Source organism: Pararge aegeria, chromosome 4, assembly GCF_905163445.1.
Source record: "Pararge aegeria chromosome 4, ilParAegt1.1, whole genome shotgun sequence".
In the NCBI taxonomy this organism is placed as follows: domain Eukaryota; kingdom Metazoa; phylum Arthropoda; class Insecta; order Lepidoptera; family Nymphalidae; genus Pararge; species Pararge aegeria.
Genome location: NC_053183.1, coordinates 2,748,067 through 2,771,637, shown reverse-complemented (window position 1 = coordinate 2,771,637; position 23,571 = coordinate 2,748,067). Strand labels below are relative to the sequence as shown.

The window sequence follows — 23,571 nt, the reverse complement described above, 5'->3', positions numbered from 1 at the left end:
ATAAGAGTGTTCAAAAACCTTGAATTTGAGTTACTAAAAATACTACATCATTAGTTCCAAAGACACTCATATATCACTTCAACGAAGAAGAAAATGTAAGCCCTCATTTGTGAACGGTCAGACAGTCTATTGCTTATAATTATTATCCGTGGGTAAGTAGAAGGCTTCCTCCCGCCACTTAAGAGTTAGGAGGATCCTATAAGAGCACGATATGCTTGTGATGATAGTCGTTGAAGCCCACCAAGCCGCAGTGGAGCAGTGTGGTAGGCTATGCCTTAAATCCTCTTTTCAATGACAGAGGAGACTTGTGCCCTCGTGCAGGCATGACAAAAAGCCATTAACCCAAAGAAGAATAAGGCTTGTGCCCAGTACGATGTTACTAGGAAAAACTACTTACCCAGGGATACACGAACGTTTTGTATTCCACCAGGGTGGCGCGCGCGACCATTGGTCGTTTCGCGCAGCGTGCCAACGGTCGCTGGTGCGACGCGTGGCGAGCGCGGACGCGGTCACACTGTGCCGCACCGCCCCTCATACTACTTCGCGCAGTTCTGTATATGCTTGGAAAGGTGAGTCTTCATTAGCATCGTTATCAGCCAATGTGTATCCACAACTGGTCATTGGTCTCTTTTACTTTTACCCTCAAGCCTTTGGATTTAGTGGATACCTGCCACTGTCCGTAAGTCATCGCTCTATAATGTCGTGGCATGCCATCTGCTTGTCGTGGTCTTAACTCGAGGTCCTTTCGGCTCCAACGCCAAACAGGCAACTCCCGAAAAACGTAGCCAGCCCGCTACCAGTTCAGCTTGCTAGCACTAAGAGCGACATCGGTCACTTTAGTACGCTGAGTTACTTAAAGATTAATCTCACTGTCAGTGTCCCGGTCTCAGCAACGAAGGTCATTACTGTTAAAACGCACTGATCGAAGTCTGTTAGTTTGTGACTTTCGAACTTAAAATGTCTTATACAAGCGGAGATAGCTATGTGCTACACTTCGGCTTCTCTTTTTTTCGGCTTAATTCTTTCTCTGGAACTTACCTCTGACGTTTCGCAATTAAATATCAATTCAGGAAATCGGCATTCCTGGAAGTTCTCAATAATGTTCGCTAAGGTGGACACCCTCCTCATTGAGTGAGGAGACCCGTGCATTATTGTGAGCTGGAAATCATCATCATCACTTCAACCGATTGAAGTTTAAAGCTGGAGAAAATAAGTCTTTTGTAGAGAGTTCCATAATCCACTGTCCTGGGCCGCTTGTCTCCAGCGACTCAAATCACATATTATATGGCCGATGATTCGTATTAAATAGCATTCAACTTCGAGTATTTTTTTACCGAATACAATACAGCAATATTATGATGATATACTTACGTTTTAAAAACGTAAGTTATTTATACACGTAATAAAAGTTTTTTTCTTGACGTTTAAATTCTTAATACAGCTCCAGAAACCGAACCGAAACTTATGGAGATGGAGCAACTGGCACGAGCGGAAGCTCTGACGATGCGTTCGCGGACGCGCTCTCAATGCCAGAACGGGAAGATGTAAGTAGCTTGCCAATTACTTACGTTATATTGAACTGCACTTGGTAAGCAATAACTAAAAAATAGATTATAACATAACTTATTAAACAAAACCATGTAAATAACCGACTAGCAGTGGCAACGTAAGCTAGATAGTTCTCGATAATATATCCTTTAAAGCTAGTATTTGGGGAGAAGAGATGAAAAATGTCTATTTCGGAAAATAATTCATTAAATTGTTTGCAACTTCTTCTTAACAAATATATCATACAAATTTACGATCCGGTCACTAAAAGATTGCGGTCCTGACATCTGTCAGTTGGTCACATCAATTATATTATTAACTATACCCTTCAAATTAATACAGATTGGGATTCCTCCGCCGCCGAGCTTCCTCCGATAGCCCTCACCGCGAGCCTTTCCTGCTGAACGCTCGGCCGTTTTCCCCCCGCCGAAGCACTGTGAGCAACAACGGATATTACAAGATTTGCTTTGTCAATGGCCATGTCTGAGCACGCACGAGCTTCATGTTTCCATTGGCGATTTACTTCCAGCGCAGACCGAGCGACCAACTGCGACAATGTTCAAGGAAGAAAAACTCTTCCGGCACATGATTAACAGCCTTGACCACGGTATTTTAGTAAATAAGTGCTCCAGAATGTTGTCGCAGTTTTATACTCGGTTTGTGTTGAATTACAGACAAAGATAGAATGATCGTTTGGAAAATCTGTACACCTACACTGCTTCAATCGATAATGGTTGTTCGTGTTGTTATTAAAGATGTCCTCACAATCGTTAGGACAGCGATCTTTAATCGCAATTTGGAAGAATAGTTCCTGTACTTTTCCTAAAATTGTCTTGACGATTCAACTGAACTCATTTCACGGAATCACACACAACTGCGTACAAAGCCATTTTCTTAAAATTTAGTGACACATGTTAAATTCCAATTTTCTTCACGCACACAAAACTTCACTTGAAAACCCAAAATATCACGATTACAATACATCAAATTTCATGATTTAAGCTTCATCTATCTTAATCTGTAATCTGAGATTGGTAAAGCTAGAGTTTCTTAAGGCCTAACGTTTTTCTGTAAAATTACCGTTATTAATATTAATAAAACCATTTGAATCTATAATGCTGTTCATCTATCTATGATGATACGGGCAATGGTCATCTGTCTAGCTAAGCCAACGCCTGTGACATAACTGTTAGCGACTGCATTTGGTAGGTTTAGGTCATTTGCCAGATTTAGGGCGTTTTAAGATTCTAAATAATCGCTTAGTAAGTTTACCTGATTGTCTGAATTGATAGGTAAGGCAAGGGCATCAAGTAAACAATAGTACGTATATGGCTTTTCAAATCTATGAGCGTACGATTTATTAATTACTCGTTGCCGCGTTTTAAATTTGTAATACGATTTGCTGCTAATTAGTTTGTAAGCAAATCTATGAACTAAATTGTCAGGTCTAACGGCTTTTCAATAGGTAACATTCCAAATTCAAAACCGCTACTTTAACCTAACACTTTAGAGATTTGTGTACAACCAATAAAGTACTTGATTTACTTAAATATTTACCAACATATATTATATACCTAGTACGTATTTAAAACTCATGATTAAACTAAATCATGACCTTCTTTCGGAAAACAACCTTGATGATAATAATAGATGTAATAATGTAATGCAGTCGATAACAGCTATTTTAAATAGAGCTGGATTTAAACTAATGTAAATTGTAGAATAAATAATGGTCGTGGCTATAAATAAATAATATAGAAGAACCAAATTTTTGGGTTTGCAGGTTTTTAAAATCTTGTAATACTTGAACACTGTGTTCTGTATAGATCACACAAGGTGTGTCACGTTTGTTATAGCCCGATTATGGGATCCATTTAAATACGGCCATAGATTATAATGTAGGGAGATAACGTTGAAACGGCCAATAAAATTGCCTTTTACATTTAAATATAAAAAATATTGTTAAATTAATTATACGAAACTTGATTACGTGTTTCTTCAAAATTATCCGTCAGCTTTCATTGTAATAATCTAATTCTATTGGTGGCTAGTGTTATATCTAAGAATCTTCGTATTAAGAGCTCTTGTCAATTTTTCTTGCTTATTATCTAGTGTTTAAATCCAGCTTGTAAGAATGTTAGATTTCTCGTTTCTGTTTTAATCGAACTGATCTGTCCATTTTGATGGAGTGTTTTAAAATATATTTTTAACAAAATCCATTCAGCTTTTCATTCGCCCCGCTTCTGTGCTTCCCTTCCTGTTTTAAGTAGTTTTATTCTATTTAATTACAGTGCAATTTAGTTTCACATTTTCGTTCTTCACAAATAAATATTTTAACACTAAGGCAATATTTAAAATGAAATGCATTTCAAACGACTTCTTTAGGAATAAAAGGACACGACACTGTTTAAAGCACTATATAAATTAGTAATATTTAGCCATTTTTGATAAAGCTATACGATCGTTTTTGTTATTATGATAATGTTTGTTAAGTTGTACTTTTATGATTATGTCTAACATAACATTCTTACAGGAAAAACATTTCGAGAAACGTTTCTGGAAACAAGTGACCAGAAGACGTCAATCTTGTGGCTCCATCAGCCAAATATAGAGAGACTTAAAAAAAAACATAGACTTTTAAAACTAAAAAACGTGTAAGTGTTCATCGTGGTGTACTTCAAATTAGAGAGAAGAAGTTTATAGAACTCGTTTTAATGTAGACAGTGACAGTGTTCACTTATAAAATGGACCAGGTGAAGTTACGTGAGTAGTTTTTATTTTCACTGACTGAGATTTTAATGGAGTAGATGATTTTGGAGCAACGAATGTGTTGAATAAAGTATAGAGCAAAGAATAGTTAGGATGCCAAAATTTGCCTGATTTGAATGGATTTGCCAAAATATTGACGAAAGGGACCTGTCGACAGAACTTCATATCGTAGATAGAAACCAAATGTGGTTGAAATAGGAACTGTTTTAGATAGAAAATCTATAAGGCCTAATATGCTTATTATGGTGTATAAAACTTTGAAAGAAGCGGTTTAAAGTTTCTCTTAAGTAGATGTACATATAGTAAGTACCTACTTAAAAGGTAGTAGAATAAGCTTTTTTTAAAAAGGCTTGATCTTTGTATATTGTACCTAGTTTTAGCAACTTTCTTGTAACGCTGTTGACTATTGAGAATCAAATGTATTTCATACACTTCATTGTTAAATAGATATTTGTTAAATTTAATAAAATATTGATGTCATTTAATTTTTTGGTGGTTAACTTAACGTGAAAGATAAATTTAAAAGTAATATTTAACTAGTTGACTATTTCAACTTGGTAACTCAAAAGTAACCTTATATTTCAAGTTTATTCTTGAGATTTAAAAATTAAAAATCTTTTCGTGTAAATTATCTTTTAGATTATAATAATTGGAAGTTTTTTGAAGTGAATCGAATTTATTATTTTTAAAATCAATATTATTAGTTTATTGTGGGCCCATGTGCTACAGTGTTAAGAATAATCTTTGTATATCTCTCATTTTCAATGTCGCAAATAAACATAATAAATGGATTGCTTATCTTTCATTTAACCTTCGTGATTATACAAAGTGTAGTTGAAAACCAAAATAATACTTCACAAGCTTTAGAGGTACGTTATGTACTGCCTCTGAGATTTGTGAAACCGGAAATATATTTTTGTAAACCACTGCCATACTTTTTGGTGAAAGAAATTCCTGTCAATTAATTAAATACGCGGGGCGTACCGTAGGTACTATGCGCGTGTCGGTCTTTTACCTTCAATAAGGTTGTCATAAGGGAAAATAAATATGCTTTTTTTGATTGAATATTTTTATAGGGTGATTTAATAGTATTCAATATTATTTCGTAATTCTGCTACACGTTTCATGTTATATGCAAGAGATTGGGTATTCAGTTGGCATTTCAAAATTTACTAATAAGTTGTAATAGTTCTTATTTTCGGTAATTCACAGGTAAACTGTTGATTGTATATTATATATACATCGTGATATTGTTTTGTTGACTGCTGCGTCTAGGTTTATAAAGTACGCACAATAATGATAGAATTACTCATTTCAGGTATCAGTGTATTTATTATCTATAACTCAAATCAATTGCTTTTTAATGCGTGTTGCTTTTTTTTTCGATTTGACGTGTGATTTAAACGTCAAATCGAAATAAAAAAGCAATGCATTATTGTTATTTTGATTTGTTCGGAGTTTTTTTTGTGTGATTTGGTATTTTATTTTTGCTTTGATATTTTGTTTGTAAGCAAATAGTTAATTTTATCATGTTTGTAGTTTTTTTTATTGAATTTCACTTTTGGATGCTTACACATACCTATTAATGACTTGGATAGATAAGCGCAGTGTAAAGAAAATCATAATTATAAACTTAGAGGGAAAAGTCGGGCTCAGTTTTATGGTGCGTAGAGACCGATAGAGGGTTTAATAAAACAACCATCCTCCACATTGAAAGGAGAAAATTTTATCTTCTCTCACATCTTTATTAACTTTTCAAATATACCTGTGGTAATAACTGGAGGTATATTTCTCCTACTCCCTGTTGTTGTGCTATTGTAGGTGGACACGTTAATTTTGTCCCTTGTCCTGACATATTATAATCGGGTGATATGATTTCTATCTCCTGTCCGTGCTAGCCGTGCAGATGGGAAACAACAACAACAATGTTTTTTTTTTTTTTTGTAAAATATAAATATAATAGAAATAAAAACATCATAAAATTGTTAAGGCACGTATATTGATTTAAAAATTATCAAAATACAATTTATTTATCAGTATGTAAATATAGCTTTGTTATTATAATATTAATGTTGTTCTTAGCACCACTATCAATTTTTAATTAATATTCAGATGTTTATATTATCATATATTTTATACAGTTATTTTTAATTTTATAGTATAATCAAAGAGGATACAAGCACTACGTCTTACAATTTTTAAAGTTAAAAAAACAAAATTTAAAAAAAAATTGTTGCAAGTGAATTGTTAAAAAATATTATTAAACTATTTTAAAATGTATTTATTGTCTATAGTAAACATTCACATTGAGCACTATACAACACCCCATCGCCCAAAATCCCACGCGTACATAGCAACGGAGGCAAGGAAAATGTATTTATATCAAAAAAGAATTCACTCAAAAGATCTTCAAAGATCTAATTTATTATATTAATAATCATCATACACAATTACATTTAACCTACTAAAGTTTTACCAACTTATCTGTAAAGTGAACACTATCGTTAACTGTATTATTATTAAATAGTGTCATGGCATGTTACGTTAATCTTTTTGAGATGTCAAATTGTAACGTTCAGTGGTCTATAAAAATTAAAAATACACCGCTGATTTGGTTTACATAAATGCCTTAAGCGACACTTACACGAGTAGGGTATGTCAAAATTGCAAATAATGTATTGCTGCGACAGTCTTCACATCTGCAAATGTTATTACCTACGATGTGTAGCTTTACTTCAAGAAATATAAATTAAAGTAAAAAATATAATAATAACAGACACAAGAAAAAAAAAACATTTTAAGTTAAAAATTGGTTGCGTTATTATGGTCAAAAGGAGCAAAACGAAAACTGTCAATGTTGTATTGACAAAAACTGCAACTCTAACTCAGTTTTAGGAGACCAATCGAAAACGTCTTGTAAACGTATCATTGATGTAACAACAAACATGTCGAATAATGTCCTAATAAACTCGATGTTATTTATAAAATTTGTTAAGGGTGATTTAAAACATGCTTACGCGTATTTTTCTTAGTACAATTTAACTCATATACTTTATAGAAAACATCATCCACGCCTTGCCTCAGCCGCTAGGTTTTTTACAATCCATAGGTCAATATATTTACAACTAAATTATTTTAAAAAAAAACATACCACTGGCAGTATAAGAAAAGTAGTGTATAGTATTACCACATAAAATTATTAATTCACATTAAAAATACTCTTTAGTGCAAAAAGGAGGAATCTAATGCCGAATCACAATAATGTAGAACACCGATGAAATATAGACCTTGTTGTTTTACGTTTATGTTTGAAATACAACAGCAACTCAGGCTGGCAGACTAATTATTACGCTATAGCCAATTAGCAAACCAGAATATTTCGCGCGTAAATTATATAAATTTGTTGCGTTATGATTGGCTAAAATATTTCGCGTCTACCAATAAAATTTCATTTGTGTAGATTCACCGTTGTAGTGCAGTATTTTTATTTTGAAGCAAGCGTTCTATTAGATAGACTATTAAGAAAATTAAATTTTGGCACAATGTTAATTTTAATACAACGTAGACATAAAAACACCAATGGTCAAAATCATTTATTATTAATAATTTGAACCAAAAATATTATTAGAACACTACCCGCAATCCCGCGTTTGAGCAAGGTGTTGCGTCTGAACTCTATATATCTCTCTACTATGAGTGGGGAAGCCAGTTCCTAACAATGGGACATTTATTAGATTAATTAAGATTGTCTTATCTACTTAATACTAAATTATTGGAAGAAATGTAATGGCTTTAGAATGTGCAAGTATATCACATATCTTTAACACAAATAATATTTAAACCTAATTCTAGGAATTTAGGTAAAAATTGTTTTTGACCTGCATTGCTTATTTTTTTTTAAAAGCTTGCAAGTATTTTATTCCTAAGTAATTTGTTGGTAATAATTGTTTAAGTACTTTAATTAGTAATTATTTAAGATATCAAGTTGATATTTTATGTTGAAGTGCCAATCGTAACCTAAAGCCGTAGGTGAGATTTGATCACCGCTGAGAGTTTATATCATAATCAATTTTCACAATACATTTGTAAGTAAAAGAGACTTTACTACCAGGTACTTATGGCTGAAAACTTAAAATTTTCTCAATATCTAAGTATCCTGTAATATTTTAATTGCACAGCTTTTGTGAAAATGTGCATCGCACCTTACTAGCAATTTGTATTGATAAACTTTTAAATCCTCGGACGATGGCTCAAGACATAAAAATAAGATGGCTACCTTTTTTTATTTATAGATTTCATGTATACATTTCGCTTAAATATTTAATAAAATGGACGGACTTAATCAATATGACAAGATTTTAAGTACATTTTCACTCACAATTCTACATAATTTAATAACTATTTGTTACCTTTTTGACTTCATACAATATATCGACAATCCTTTTAATATATTTTGTAAACATATATAATTAACATCGATAAGAAAATAATAAGAACTATCTTTCACTTAGATTAGGATAACAAAAAGGCAGTGTAGTTATCACTTTTGCTATTAAAGATAGATTTGTAAATTGTAAATTGAAGATTTGTAAATTGCGAAAACCACTCAAAATTTTTTGTATTACTCAGATTTTTCCGTTAAATATTTCTTCTCACCTTGGGCGATGTCTTAAAGACATTCACTGAGATTCTATAAATGCGTATGCGTACTCTTGATATGGAGCAAACTTTTATAACTCTCTGAGTAAGGTTACGCAGAGAGTTATGCCCGTTTTAACTAACGACAAACAAGGCAATATCTTAGTAAATAGCGCCTAATCAAAGAAGATTCCTAGGCATATATTTACTTTTCATTAATCGATTTTCACTAGCCAACTCATATAAACAAACTTGTTTATGGTTCTTGCCGGAAGGTGTAGCATTTTGTGTTTGTATTATCATAGTTTTATTTCGTATGGATTTAAGGTAATTAAAACAAAAACGTTTTTTTTAATCTGTCAAGTTAATTTGTTTAACGCGTACAACGGACGGCTCAGGCCAACTTATTACGGAGACAGGCTTAGAAGAAATGTCAGATTAGGGGACTCACCTAAGTTTTAACAATCGGTGTCGTAACTTGAGACGCCAAACGTAGTTAGATATCACATATTAGTCCGTAAAACGTTTTTTTTTTATCTAGGAATCACCTATATAACCAGGCGCACCATTAAAGCGATTCCTAGGTGTAGTTGAAACGGGCATTAAATTTATAAAAAAAACCTAATTCGCACATAGCAGATAAAAAAGGGGTGGATAAACCTTATAGTAATGACCAAATTGTTGAGAGTTAACATTGATTTACAAATAAGGAAAAAAGTCAAATTTTCGTTACAATTGGATTTACGGTACTTTATCCTATTTTTTTTTCTTCTATAACGATTCGTTGAATACGGTTGAGAATTTCATCGTCTACAAATAAGGTTCTTTATTGCGATTTGCCAGTTTAATAATTCTTGTCTCTGTATGTATGCAAGTATAAGTAATGAAATTTATTCCCTCCATTCCCTCGAGGCTTGGAACGTACGTACTTCGGACGATGTGAATGTCGACAGTCCTTGAGCACCTGTAATGATATACATAACAGGGTTAAATAAAAGATACCAGAAAACTATCAGCCAGTTTTGTTTACCTACATAAAATTCATAATTCATTCAATATTATTTCATAACAAAGTACCGAATGAAATATTTGAGATGTCTTTCAACAAGTTCAAAGTTTTTATAAAACGTAACCTTATAGAAAAATCCTATTATAATATTAAGGATTACGTAAACGATAAAAAAGCTTAGGTGTGAACTGCTCTAACTTCATAGCATTAATTGACTGTCAGATGGTGATAACAAAAAAAATCCGGTTAAGTTTGTTCTGAGCTGTTCTTAGACCAGGGCCCGTTTGGAACCGTCGTGGCTTTAGGTTTAAGTTGTCGAACGAAGTTATCACCATTACGCAATTATGGAAACATGCGGGCTGCGCTAGTGTGATCTGCGAAGTTAAAGCGACTGTCTAAAGTTACACCCAAGTACAGCCAAGTACTTCGGTGTAACTTGGGGACTTGGGTCTTTTGCCACGGTATTAATGAGTAAAGGTCCCTATTGTCCCCGAGCTCAGGGCAGGCTCGACCGGAAAGCACTAATGTGCTTTTATCCGGATTCACCTCTATCCTCCATTGGCCAGCCCAAGCGCCTAAGCACTCGATGGCTTTTTGGGGGCGGGATATGATGCGAGGTACCATCTATCTGGTAACGGAAGGTGCGATAGCTCAGATAGTCTCTTAGCAGGTGCAAGATTCTATCCGGGATGCCCTGGTCGTGAAGCTTATTTAACTTAAATACCTCTTAGTCTGCGTCCAGGGGTAGGGGTAATATCTCCTTCGGGCGCGGTCCATTGCTCCATCATTTCATTTGAGGAACGCGCCAGTGACGGTTGACTCACGGAACGATGTAGCGAGTGTCGCCAGGATCTATAAATATTTAATAAATCATATTTCGTAAAATTATAAACGACAATGTTTTTGTTTGTTTTTTTTGTTTTTATTATTATAAAAATGCAATGTGTCGTCATCTCTTGTTCCAAACGTTGATCGTGGTACTATAGAACTTTGAAAAAATAAATCGAAACGGAAATGTTTCCTACTAGATGGCGCTACAGTCGCTATAAGAACAATATAAATACTAATTTCGGCATCGGCGGTAGTAGCCGAAAGCCGGGTTCTGTAGAGCCGTAGATTAATTGGTGCGCTCAGGCCGCGATTGCTTTCATTAATTTGATTGAGTCGCGGGATCAAATTCTGTGGGTTCATCGGCATTTTAAATTTAAAAAAAAAAAGAAATAAAGATTGATAAAAATATTATTAAATTCATAATTCCTCGAAGTATAGGTTAAAACACTAATAAAAATAAATAATTAAGTGTGTGGCGGTTATCGTACCAGGGACCTCCCACTTAAAACCACACCGCTAACCCCTGCGCCAGGGAGGTCGTAACATATTTACCTACAAATTGGAAGAATTATAATATAATTGCAGTTTTGAGGGAATACCGTAGATACTCGTAAAATACTCCCATCGAATTTAATACTCCAAGTTTAGGTAAAAAAAACTAATAAAAAGAATTTAAAGTAAATATTAAGACGGGTTAATGTTCATTACGTTGATCCTTTGCGTATTGGTTGACTCCAGACGCCTTTGGGAACATTATCCGAAAATCGGCAATCTGTCGCGTGCCGGAAAATAAAGTCGGTCTCACCGGTAAGAAGACCAAAGCTCTAAACACTGAGCTATCACCACTTAAAACCGTTATGTCACTTCATTGTCTAAGTAGTTACTTACGGATTCTGGTTGTATGGATGTTCGGAGTCACTGTCGTCATCGTAGTATCTTCCAAGTAAAGTGCCCGCTGACACCTCCGAGTGAGTGTCCGCTTGCTCCCGAGCGTAGTCTACCATCATCTCTGACATCGACCTGGACATACGATACAATGCAAAATACAAAAATAGGATAACAAATTTAAAATATGAATAGCATTTTTTTTTCCTATTATTATATTCACCATTTCTCTGTACCGTACTCTCTTGATGCATATTTTTATTTGTATATAACGTGTAACCGAATTACGAAATACTGTTGAAGCGTGCGTATCTATATTTCATAAGGAATCACCCTGTAAAAATATAAAATCAAAAGGACCATATTTATTTTTCCGTACAAACTTCAAGTGTTTACTTATGACAACCCTAATGAAATTACAAGTGCGACACGTGAATAGTACCTACGCTACGCGACGTGTACGCTTCGCCGGGCTAGATTTTTTATTTTATTTAAACAATAAACTTGCATCATTAAATCTTTAATTGAAGTCTCATAATACATATATTAAATCATTTATTTCTCTCCGTATTCATTCTCTTCTATTCTCTTCTCGAGCGGGTGAAGATCATTATCTACACCCATGTACACCCAACAAGAGAATATCATCATAGTAAATAAAAGCTGTATTTGACAGTTTGACAGTTCAAAAATAGGAGTGCCCCGATCGTCACCAAACTTTACAGCATTACTCGCCAGGTCAATCCGGAGATTCCCTGAAATTTTCATTGAAATCGGCCAGCCGTTTCGGAGCCTATACGGAACATACCCACACACTTCCTCTTTTATATATATAGAAAGATTCTACTACAAGCCCTTGCTTCCAGCGGACCGTGGATTTTGGAACTCCCTACAAAAGACCTATGTCCAGCAGTGGACTTCAATCGGTTGAAGTGATAATGATGACGATGATGACACGCCCATCGCTGCAATCTCACCGGCTGGTAAGTGATGATGCAGTCTAAGTTGGTAACGGGCTAACCTTTTTGGCGGGCTCGTCTTTGTCGGACGGGTGGTAACCACAGGTGGTAGCCACGGCCAGTGGCGTGCATACAGGGTATGCAGATGAAACAAAATGAAGAAAATTTCCAATAGGCTTTTTACAATTATATGTAAATAACTCTTACAATGCCTATCCTTACGTTTTTTATAACTCGTACTGGAGGTTTTCTCCATTTAATATCATCTGCATACCCTGTGCATACTCCCGATGCACGCCACTGGCCACGGCAGTAGCCAGACCAGACCAAATTAGTGAAAATACTGAAATCATAAATTGTCAAAGTCCCGAGCCCGGGACCACCCACTTAAAACCACACCGCTCCCCGCTGCGCTAAGGAGGTCATCAAATATTTACCTAAAAATTGGAAGAATTATATTTCAACTACAGTTTTGAGGGAATAATGTAGATACTCGTAGAAGACTCCAATCTAATTGAATACCAGAACTCACCTCATATCTACGTGGTCGCTGCGGTAGGAAGAACGCCTGGAGCGTTGCGGTTCGCGCAAGGACGTCGCATCGCTGTCGTATTCGTAAAGCGTTGGTAACGAGCTGCGACGCGAACGTGACTCCCATTCTGACTTCTTGCGATAGCGGTTCTGTAAACATTTATCAATCAATCAATTCTAACCGTATTCGGTCACAGCGACTGTTTCGGATTCCGGCTGAGAGCGTCGCTGGTGAGCTCTCAGATAACTCGCATAACCTGATTTTGTGCTAAACGTGCGGCTGCTTTCGCTACCCGCCAACTACCTCTATTTATATATTTATACTAGCGGACCCCAGCGCCATCTGTCGGGCTGATTTGTGCATCTAAACCATCCAGGGTGCCACCCAAAAGCATACCAAAAAATTCACTGAAATCGATCCAGCCGTTTAGGAGGAGTTCAGTGACATACACACGCACACGAGAAATATATATATAAAGATGTGAAGCGAGCACTGTAACCCTTTTTACGAAAATTGCGCGTATGGAGGAGTTTGAACTTCAAACACTTATAGTTATATAAAAAGACGTTACACACAAATACTAGTATTTGACACACCCACACATATATATACATTTTTTCAACAACTTGAAACTACTCGAAATGGGCTTTTAGTCACATCTGTATATCGTCTGCGAAAGGTGCAGAAGTCATTGTGGGGCATAAGTATATGCTTTTATGATATGATTCCAGGATAATTTTGGACCTACCAAAGCCTAAGTTTAACAATGGGTTTAAAACACGTTCCATAAATCGTGGTTATTGTCCGATTGATGAATTTCTTAACAACAAGGCTGTTTAGAAGCGGGGTCCGCTCTCATCTTTCACGAGATAGACAATTCTAAAGATTGTGAAACTGTGAAATGATGTTGAATAAGAGCAATCTGCTGAGTTTCTTGCCGGCTCTTCTCGTTAGAATCTGCCTTCCGAACCGGTGGTAGAGTTACTACACACAGACTGACTTGACGTTTCAAAAGTGCTTATAAACTAGGCCTACATTTATAAATGAATTTAATGTAGCCTTGGTGAAATCTGTGATTAAAGAAGTATAATCTTTGACAAAAGAACATTAATAATGTTCAAACTTATATTTGAAATTTTATTATGGTTGAAATTTGACCACTAAGCAACCACTGGTATAAAAAATGCATGAATGGAATCACACAGAATAGTAAGACACAGAAACTATCAGAAATACTAGCAATAAAGAAAGTTAGGTTGAAATTTAGCGGTTTTATTGCATGTTAGAGGACCCAGTTTGATCCTCAACGCACCTCCAACTTTTCGGAGTTATGTGCGTTTTTAATTAAAGGAATTAATAATAGCAATCGTTATAACGGTGAAGGAAAACTTCATGCTTAGAGTTCTCAATAATGTACTGAAAACTGTGTGAAGTCTACCGTATGGCCTAAGACCTTCTCATTCTAACAGGTGACTATCCTTCTCATCTATGATGATTGTTTGTTAGCAATATATACCATATAACCAACCAAATTTGTATCCCAATATATAAAAGTATTATAACCTGAGTTAAAGGGACAATAATAGAGACGCAAAATTAAATTTCTCATCCCACTTCTGATATTTGCACATAGTGGCCACAGATATTATGGATAATAATAAAAATTTACCGACAGACGGACTAAAACACTCAGCGGTCAAACTTATAACATTATCTTTTATATGAGAGACTTAAAACTTCTGGTTTATTTTATTTGTTCATAATAATAAAAGAGGGCAATGGGGAGCAAAAATCTTCTTTAGAATATAAATATCCGAGTATATTCCGTTAAACATTTGTCTTACCTTGGGTTTATCTGGAGGTGGTGCCAATATACGTATTATGACCTCCCATTTTGGAGGGGTGTACAACGGAGCAAAGCGATGGTCATGCGCTACTCTACTAAACTCTTCCCGAGTTGAAGAACGCGCCAGCTCCCGCCGTAATGTGCTTTCATGGGTGATCAGTTCACGCCAACGGAGACGCTCCTCCCGGGTTAAACGGTATGAACGCTCGGTTTCTGACAGCACCTGATAAAGGAAAAATGTTTACTAGAGCAAAAGTTGACAACACGACCCCAGAAATGCTTGAAGTAATCACACCTGATGTACTTATTCAAGAATTCAGCCTCTCTCTTGGAAGGACCAAGCTGACTTCGGCACGTGGCATTCTATCGCGTGCACTTTCCGGAGCTGTGTTCATTTGGTTTGAGAAATTAAACATCGCTTGCTTTAACGGCGAAGGAAAACATCGCGAGGAAACCTGTATGCCCTGGGAGCTCTCCATAAAGTTTAAAAGGGCTACCAAGTCTACCAATCAGCACTTGGCCAGCTTGGTGGACTAGGGCCTAAACCCTTCTCATTCTGAGTGCAGACCGTGCCCTGGTAATTAGTTGATGATGATGATTTACTAATACATTGCAACCAGTTTCCTCATATCTCAAAATTGAGTCATAATTAGTTCTCCAAGCTAACACGCCTCATAATCTCATTTTTCACTAAAAAAAATATTCCTTACTGTGGTTTTTTTAAATTGCAGCGGTCATACGGCTTCAAAAAATGATGAAAACTTTTGATATAAACTAAAGATCAAAAGGCGCAATACAGATAAAAAAAGAAAACTAAGAAAAAAATAGTACTTTTAAGTTTATTTTATAGAAATAAAGAAAAAATAGTTGTAAATCCGGGCCAGTGAGAAAGATATGTAATCAAAAACTACTGTTCATCTTATTACATTTTCTGTTTTGGTAGATACTAAAGTATCTACTATCTAGGATCACTTGATATTTGCTTTGTAGTTTGAAGTAACTGATACACTACGATTAACTCTGAGAGGAGTGGAAGTAAAGAAACATAGTAATGTACCTCATCCTGAGCTTCTGTCTTCAGTACCCTAGTCAGCACACTCCAGTTCACCGGCACAGGTGGCGCTGGTGTTGGTTCAGGCACATCTTCATCATCTTCTTCTCTGTATAATGGATTACGCGCTGGTGGTAGCTCGGGCAAAAGTGGAAGATCAGAAGACATCGTTGGTTGGTATACTGAACCCGTCTGCTTGATTAACTCTGGAGAGAATAGGTCTGGACCGCCTTTTCCTATAAATTAGAATGATATGATAAATCCATGACAACCCAGAAAATAGCAGGATGAAATGTGGGATGTTATAAAATCAAGCATATTTTTGAGAAACAATTTACATTTCAATTGTGGGATCATACTTAGTTAAAGCAACTGGAACTACAAACACTACATTTGCCAGTAAGAGAACTTCTCTTATATCTTTCTGTTTAAAGTAATTTATAGTTATGTACACTCACTTAGAGTGACGTGAAACTGTTTTAGTTGAGGAGTAGTGAATTAGGCAGTATTTTGATGCACCTAACTTTGAACTATAAAACTTACCAATGAACTTTTGTGGCGGCAGCGATAACGGGACTCTTTCCATCTTCGGTGTAAGAGTCATGCCCGAAGCACTACTTATATCAGAGAAGTTCTCCCATTGTGCTTCAGGTAATGTATGGTTGCGGATGGTGACGTCAAACTGTGGCGGTGGCGCCGGGACCTGGCGGTATTCGGTTACCAGACGTTTGTGGCGTTCGATGTCTTCAATTGTCTTCTTTTCGGTGATTGTTCGGAGGAAAACGTCATCTACCATGTGGGAGGTTATTTCCGGTTTTCTGTAAACAGTGAAATTATTAAACTTATCATTAAAGCTAAAATTAATAAAATAGTTTTTATTGACTTACACTTGATTTTGATATTCACAAAACGTTATTTTATCTCACTATACTCGGTACGGTACAGTTCAAAAGTTGGATGATAGATATCTCTAGCAATCCTTAACTTGATCAACCTACTCTATAAAAATTACAAATAAATTGTATAGTTTTCCTTAAATATTTTTTTACAATTTTTCTGTATGTTTATATGGTGTACAAACATGATCATTTTTTTATTTATTCATTCAAATCTAAATAAAAACAATTTAGAGTACGTGTTTTGTTCCTAATATATCTATATATTTTTTTTATCAATATATTTTTTTTACATCGAGTCCCTCCTACATCGAGTTATTTATTGTTCATGAATTTTTTCTCCGAAAAGAACCAATGAAGTTTGCTTACCGTGCCGGCATAATAGGTGCTTCTGAAATGGGTTCCAAACTTTCCATGAGAGTTTCATGTTCCTCGGTTTGGAGACGCTCTGTCATTATTGGAGGTGGCGGTGCCGGTTTCTGAACCAAGAAAGGTTATATATTAACCCTATAAATTTATACATAAAAAAGGCGTCGGGGTTCATGACTAAGCAGAATAATTACCATTATCTGTTCTTTAATATATAGCTTAAGCAAAGTTGGAGCACAAAAGCGCAATAAAATATTTTACTACTGCTATTTCTAATGCTACTTGATTAATCTATTTTCTTTTATAATACACAATGAATTAAAATTATAGGACCCCAAAACCATCTAGTAAACTAAGCTTTACTGTCTAAACTGGTAATAGTTCAAAAGCGTAAGCGAATCATAGCAGTCGCATCAAAGATTAAATCACAGTAATGGCAGCATTTTTGTCGCGTTAAACTTGACTGTTCCTTAATTAAGGTAAATATGCTCAAAATAAAAGTTTCGATTTAAGTACAATAGATATTTTAAGGCTGCCTGCTGCTAGACATGATGTGTGGGTTTGCGACAGTTGCAATTGGTATTTTTCATAAAAAATACACATAAGTACATCAAGAGACATTAATAGATACATGTAAAAGTATTCACATGTATTTATATCTATTAATGTCCCTTGATGTAGTTGCAGTTGCAGCGCAGTTTAGCAACTGCCAAAAATATTAAAATAGGGGAGCAGGATCTCAGCTTACTACACAAACGGCACCTGTAGAAGTTGCAATATTTCGAAAGCCTTCGCCAAAGAAAGTGGATATGAATGAAAACACAGTGTGTATGTAAAACCTTGATATGGAACATTCTGGCGTGCGATCTGTCCGTGACTTCAGTGACGGAGTGAGTGTCCGTCATCTCGGTGTTGAGCGAGGCGATGGAGCGCGGACGTCGCGCCCATTCCTGTTCATTGTGCATATTATGGATAATGTTAATAAGATGACAGATTCAAGAAAGAATACTGTGGATACTGTTAATAAAATTACTGATTTTTATTTCTGATTTATTAAGTAATGATAAAATTATAGAAGTCATAGTGATAAAGAAACCAAATTTTATCAAATAGTTACAGCACTTTGTTAAAAGACATCCAAAACTTGTTGCGGTTAATTTCATGTTATTAAAAATATTTGAGTACAAAAATAATGAAAGGTTAACTCACAATTATTATGTGTTAGGTGATTGTTGGAAGAACTTTGCAATTAAAAATAGTAATTCGTTTAATTTTAACGTTTTCTGCTAAGAAACATTAAATATTTCCCTTTTACAATAAATAAAAATGAATGAAAGCGAAATAAATTTTCATAAGAAGGTTTTTAATATTTATTTTGTTAAAGATAACCAACGAAATCTTTATCGATTGAAATCAATAAAATTTAAGTGTCCGCCTGTGGTCTTTTATAACTGTCTCTTTATTAGCTCATATCATAATCTCGATAGTAATCTAAATAATTAATCAATCTTTAACTGAATATGAAAAGACTTTGACAGACAGTCAGATGACTTTTGCAAGGTTTCATCAATAGTAAGTTAAGTTGTAACTGTTCTAACTGTAATTGTCAAATTTTACCTGTCTCTCGCGATTGACCTCGGTGTAAAGTGCCGGTGGACGCGGCGGCCGTTCGGGTGGTATCGCGTGTGCCGCGCGTGCTGGTAGAGGCAAGGCTGCCGGAGAAACTGTACGCACCGACTCTTGACGCTCGTGCTCTTCGAACATTGCGGTTTGCCTGTATAAAACACACACATGTATACAACCAACACATGAAAACGGCAAATAGAGTAATTAAACATCTTCAGAAGAATAGTCAAAGTGCAATTTAAACTTCGCTTTGCTCGATAAAATAGAAGCAAAATCAGAAGGAGAAGGAGAATATCGCCATTCCTATTATCGAAGGTATGACCTTCCCAGCCATTTATTTTCATAAACCGAGAGCGCAAATGTGTTCATTAACTTAGTTAGATAATAATATATAGGTTGTATATCAACGTCACATTAAGCAGTACCATATATTATATGGGTAATGTTAGGGGTTCCATAGGGGTGTCAGTTAGGTCCACTATTTCTTCTTAAAGTCTTTATTAATAGAAATAACATATAATATGAGCAAACGTTAAAAATATTTTACATACCTCATACTTCCACCATCAACTTCAGTAGTGGTAATAGTCGAGATGGGTGACGGTGGTGCGGGCGGTCTTTGTACTCGTACTCGCACGTCGAATGCTGGCGGTACGCCTGCGTGCATACGGGAGTTAGATGCGCTCGCTTCGTGTGATTCGTTGTAACCTGTTAGTTAATGAATGGTAGTAAAGGATGATGGTTAAGTTAACATTAATAAGTATTATAAAATATTACGTGATTTACAATCAATAAATGTTATGATTATAAGAACTGTTAAAGTAAACTTTACACTGCAATAAAAGGTCTCGCTTATGATTTACGAAAAAGATAAGCCTATTCAGAGAGGAAATAAAATATTATTCCATGGGAGTATGACTTGTATAGTTAGTTAAAGTTAAGTGATTTTTAAATTGATATAATATGTTTTATTGAAATACCAATCCGCACATGACCAGCGTGGTGGACTACGGCCTAAACCCTTTTCATTCTGAGAGGAGACCCTTGCCCTGTATTGGGCTGGTAAAGAGTAAAAAATTATGATGATAGTGATATAACTTCATAATATTTATGTATATGGGAATTTAAAGACCGACAAATCCATCGATTAAGTATCTCTTATAGGACTAACATATTATTATCAAAATCAGAAAAGCTCGCAACTTTGCTTGATTCAAAATGTATTTCAATGATGCACTAAATTATGATCGAGATATGTGTGATTTTTCAATACTCCCAATAAGACACTTTTTGTGTTTAAGTTGAAATTTGAATTTTCAGGAGTTTCGGAGAAGTTCCGAGTAGTTGTGAATACGGATCAGGAGGATTCGTACTTAGTACTACTAGTTAAGTAATTTAGAGAAATAAACGTGATGACCGCCACAGTACCGGACGTTTGGTAGTAGTCTATAGAGCTATTTGTAACAGAGCTTGTCTGGGGAAGTACTATTTATGCTTATTTTTCCCGCTAAGCAGCATTGTTGCAATGCTGTGTTCCAGTCTGAAGGACGCGGTAGTTTAATAACAGGCACATGAGGTCTTACAGCTACGCCTCAAATTGATGGACACAGGGCGGCATGTTGCACATCGTGCTTCTTGCATGCCCCGTGCAGTGTAGCTGTTTGTTTATAGGTGATTTTTTCCATTTACCGTCAAGTGGTCCAGCTGCTTTGTCAATTATTACCTACTATAAAAAATACCTCCTGATCGGGGTCATGTTCTCGGTCTTCGGTTGTTGTTGTTCCTAGATCTAGTTCTGTTGGTTTTCAGTGGTATTTTATGTGTTTCTGTATGGGCCTTGTTACCTGATGCAACAGGACTGAGAACATGCTAGAATTTAGAAGGAATCAATCTAGGGGATCTATCCAGTGAGGGTTACCGTTGTGCCCATTTTTGGGACGAGTTTTGTCTTGTGAGAGGCGTAACGAATAGTACTTGTTGGAAAAAAGCAAGCGTTACTCTGCGGAACTCCATGATATATTATGAAAATTAAGCTTAATTTACTATACTCCACGAAAAGCAGAAGAATCTGTATGGTGTAATTTATAATTCCTTTAATCTTTATACTCAATACCAAACAGATCTTCGGCAACGTAGGGTACATTTCGCTCCGAAACCGGAGCATTCTCAGGAGATGTTGACTTTACAATCAATAATTGATAAGTCATTGTAAAGTCATCATCTCCGGAGGAGTATAAAGATTGAAAACATTATAAATTATATTAATAGTACTTACCCTCACTCTGATATTCATCGATCATAAACGCCTGGTTAGTATGACCGTGGTCTGCCTCGCTGGGTGTTTCGGACGGGTAGTCTGACGGGATGGTGTCAGACACTACACTCGCGCTCTCAGCCGCTACCGGGTAGACTGGATGCGCCCGGGGTATCTTCACTTCTGTAATATTGATTTTTATTCACATCTTTGATCAAGCGATTAGCTATTTATACTTCTGCCTCCTTTCGGGGGGATTGAGTTAGTTCACCGGTATGCACCTATGACTATTCGGGTGCAAGAAAACATCATGAGGAAACTTGCATGCCTGAGAGATTTCCGCGAAGACTGCATAATCACTTAACACCACATGAGATCGCAGTTGTGGCAGTCTCCACATTATCCAACTAGATGGCGCCACAAAGATCCTGCATCACGCTAACGAAGTGTTCACAAAAATTGACCATACATACACAACATGTAAAAGAATTACGAAATAATGTTGAAGGATGCATAAGGATGGAATCACCCTGTAAAAATATTAAATCAAAAGAAGCACTTTATTTTTACATTTCAAGCGAATTCAGAACATTCTAAGTGTTTACTTATTGACAACCCTATTGAAGATAAAAGACCGACACGTGCATAGTACCTACGCTACGCGACGCGTACCTAATAAAGTGTTAGGAGTCACATTATTTTAATTTTGCATGTGATGCTAGGGCTGTATCTGATATCTTTCAGTAAAAAATAAGGCAGTGTTTTACTCACAAACTAAAAGGTTTTCGGTTTCACAGATAAGTCTCAAAGACAGTACATAATGTACCTCTGGAGCATTATTTCGGCTTTCATTGACACGTTGTATAGAACTTCCAAAGATCCGGACCTCGGTCTCCGAGCACGATCACCCGCTCGGAGGAAGATCTTCCTATTTTTACGGTCGAGCGTATCACCCTCACGTACACTCAAGGGCTAACTTGCAGTGGAATAATAAAAAACAATATTTACCTTGAATACTCTCTCTACTAATGATAGAGGCTGAGGAATCATCGATAAGTCTTCGCGGTACGGGCAGCGCTCGCCTCCTAAGACAAAGGTACGACACTCCAAGACCTAGCAGCAGGAGTGTGAGGAACAGGATCGCGCAGATGATCAGCAAAATAGAAGTTCCAGCTAACGGAGCAGGGAGAGGTCCTCTGGGATCTGGCCTATGAATAAAAATTATATCATCAATATACGTCCTACTGATGGCCTCCTCTCTCATAAGAGAGACGGTAGAATATGTAGTAGTATTAATTAATAATTCGCTTAAAGCATTGTTTCGCTGGCGTTAAGCTGTGGGTTCGGGTTCGGTTAGGTTCGAATACCAAGACGCACCTCTAATACTAACTTTTCTAAGTTATGTGCGTTTTAAGTAATTAAAAATATCACTTGCTTCGACGGTGAAGGAAAACATCGTGAGGAAACCTGCATGCCTGAGAGTTCTACATAATGTTTCTCAAAGGTATGTGAAGTCCACCAATACGCCCTGGGTACTTAGGTGATCATAGGGATTTTAGTTTCAATCTCGAAACCTTGTTTGTTTGAGTAATATAAAAAGAAATTCTGACGTTTTAACTTATGTTGTACCTACCTACTCTATAGAATGTAGATATAAAAGTAGCGCTGTTTCGTTATACAATATCTAGCTTTTGGTTCGCGTTTTTTTATTTTTTCTCAAAGTGTTATGAGTCCACCAATCCGCACTGGGACAGCGTGGTGAACTACGGCCTTAGCCCTTTTCATTGTGATTATTTCGCTTAAAGCAAAGTTAAAAGTTCACATACAATTTTACAATAATCTACCCATTGGCACCTTGTAGTTGTCTCTTAAAAAGTTCAAAGTTTGTATTAAACGTAATCTTCTACAAAAGTCTTATTATAGTATAAAGGACTAAGTAATCATGGACTGAATATATGCTTTTATAATATGATTCGCAGGGTAATTTAGGACCTACCAATACATATATACAATGTGTTATACATATATACAATATGTTATATATGTGTTTATACAATGTGTTAAAACACATTTAATGAATCGTGGTTACTATCATCATATCAACCCATTGCTGGCCCACTACAGGGCACAGATCTCGTCCCACAATTGAGAAGGAGTTAAGGCCGTAGTCTACCACGCTGGCCCAGTGCGGATTGGTGGACTCCATACAGTTTGAGAAAAAATAAAATAACGCGAACAACAAGCTTGTTATTGTATAAAGGACAGCGCTACTTTTATACCTACATTTTATAGAGTAGGTAGGCCGTACGTACAACATAAGTTAAAACGTCAGAATTTCTTTTTATATTACTCAAAAAA

The 23,571-nt window shown here is 35.9% G+C and overlaps 2 protein-coding genes across 4 annotated transcripts in view; one reads left to right on the top strand and one right to left on the bottom strand.

The window, feature by feature from the left end:
* Positions 1 to 4,702, top strand: part of LOC120637866 — a 57,229-nt gene extending 52,527 nt beyond the window's left edge. The window contains exons 29-32 of the mRNA XM_039909908.1: positions 431 to 569; positions 1,442 to 1,544; positions 1,891 to 1,984; positions 4,082 to 4,702. Of these exons, the coding sequence (XP_039765842.1) occupies positions 431 to 569; positions 1,442 to 1,544; positions 1,891 to 1,984; positions 4,082 to 4,159 (414 nt within the window). The 3' untranslated portion in view covers positions 4,160 to 4,702. The remainder of the gene's footprint in view (positions 1 to 430; positions 570 to 1,441; positions 1,545 to 1,890; positions 1,985 to 4,081) is intronic.
* Positions 4,703 to 6,448: 1,746 nt separating this feature from the next.
* LOC120637867 overlaps positions 6,449 to 23,571 on the bottom strand; it is a 115,827-nt gene continuing 98,704 nt past the window's right edge. Inside the window, exons 8-20 of one of the 3 annotated variants that reach the window (XM_039909909.1) lie at positions 22,222 to 22,421; positions 21,235 to 21,396; positions 19,511 to 19,667; positions 18,951 to 19,107; positions 18,173 to 18,283; positions 17,334 to 17,443; positions 16,612 to 16,886; positions 16,075 to 16,304; positions 15,016 to 15,240; positions 13,172 to 13,320; positions 11,684 to 11,815; positions 10,689 to 10,816; positions 6,449 to 9,919 (exon numbers count right to left, since the gene is read on the bottom strand). In XM_039909909.1, coding sequence (XP_039765843.1) covers positions 9,846 to 9,919; positions 10,689 to 10,816; positions 11,684 to 11,815; positions 13,172 to 13,320; positions 15,016 to 15,240; positions 16,075 to 16,304; positions 16,612 to 16,886; positions 17,334 to 17,443; positions 18,173 to 18,283; positions 18,951 to 19,107; positions 19,511 to 19,667; positions 21,235 to 21,396; positions 22,222 to 22,421 — 2,110 coding nt within the window. In that variant the 3' untranslated portion in view covers positions 6,449 to 9,845. The remainder of the gene's footprint in view (positions 9,920 to 10,688; positions 10,817 to 11,683; positions 11,816 to 13,171; positions 13,321 to 15,015; positions 15,241 to 16,074; positions 16,305 to 16,611; positions 16,887 to 17,333; positions 17,444 to 18,172; positions 18,284 to 18,950; positions 19,108 to 19,510; positions 19,668 to 21,234; positions 21,397 to 22,221; positions 22,422 to 23,571) is intronic. The other 2 variants (XM_039909910.1, XM_039909911.1) reach the window with 2 other exon arrangements.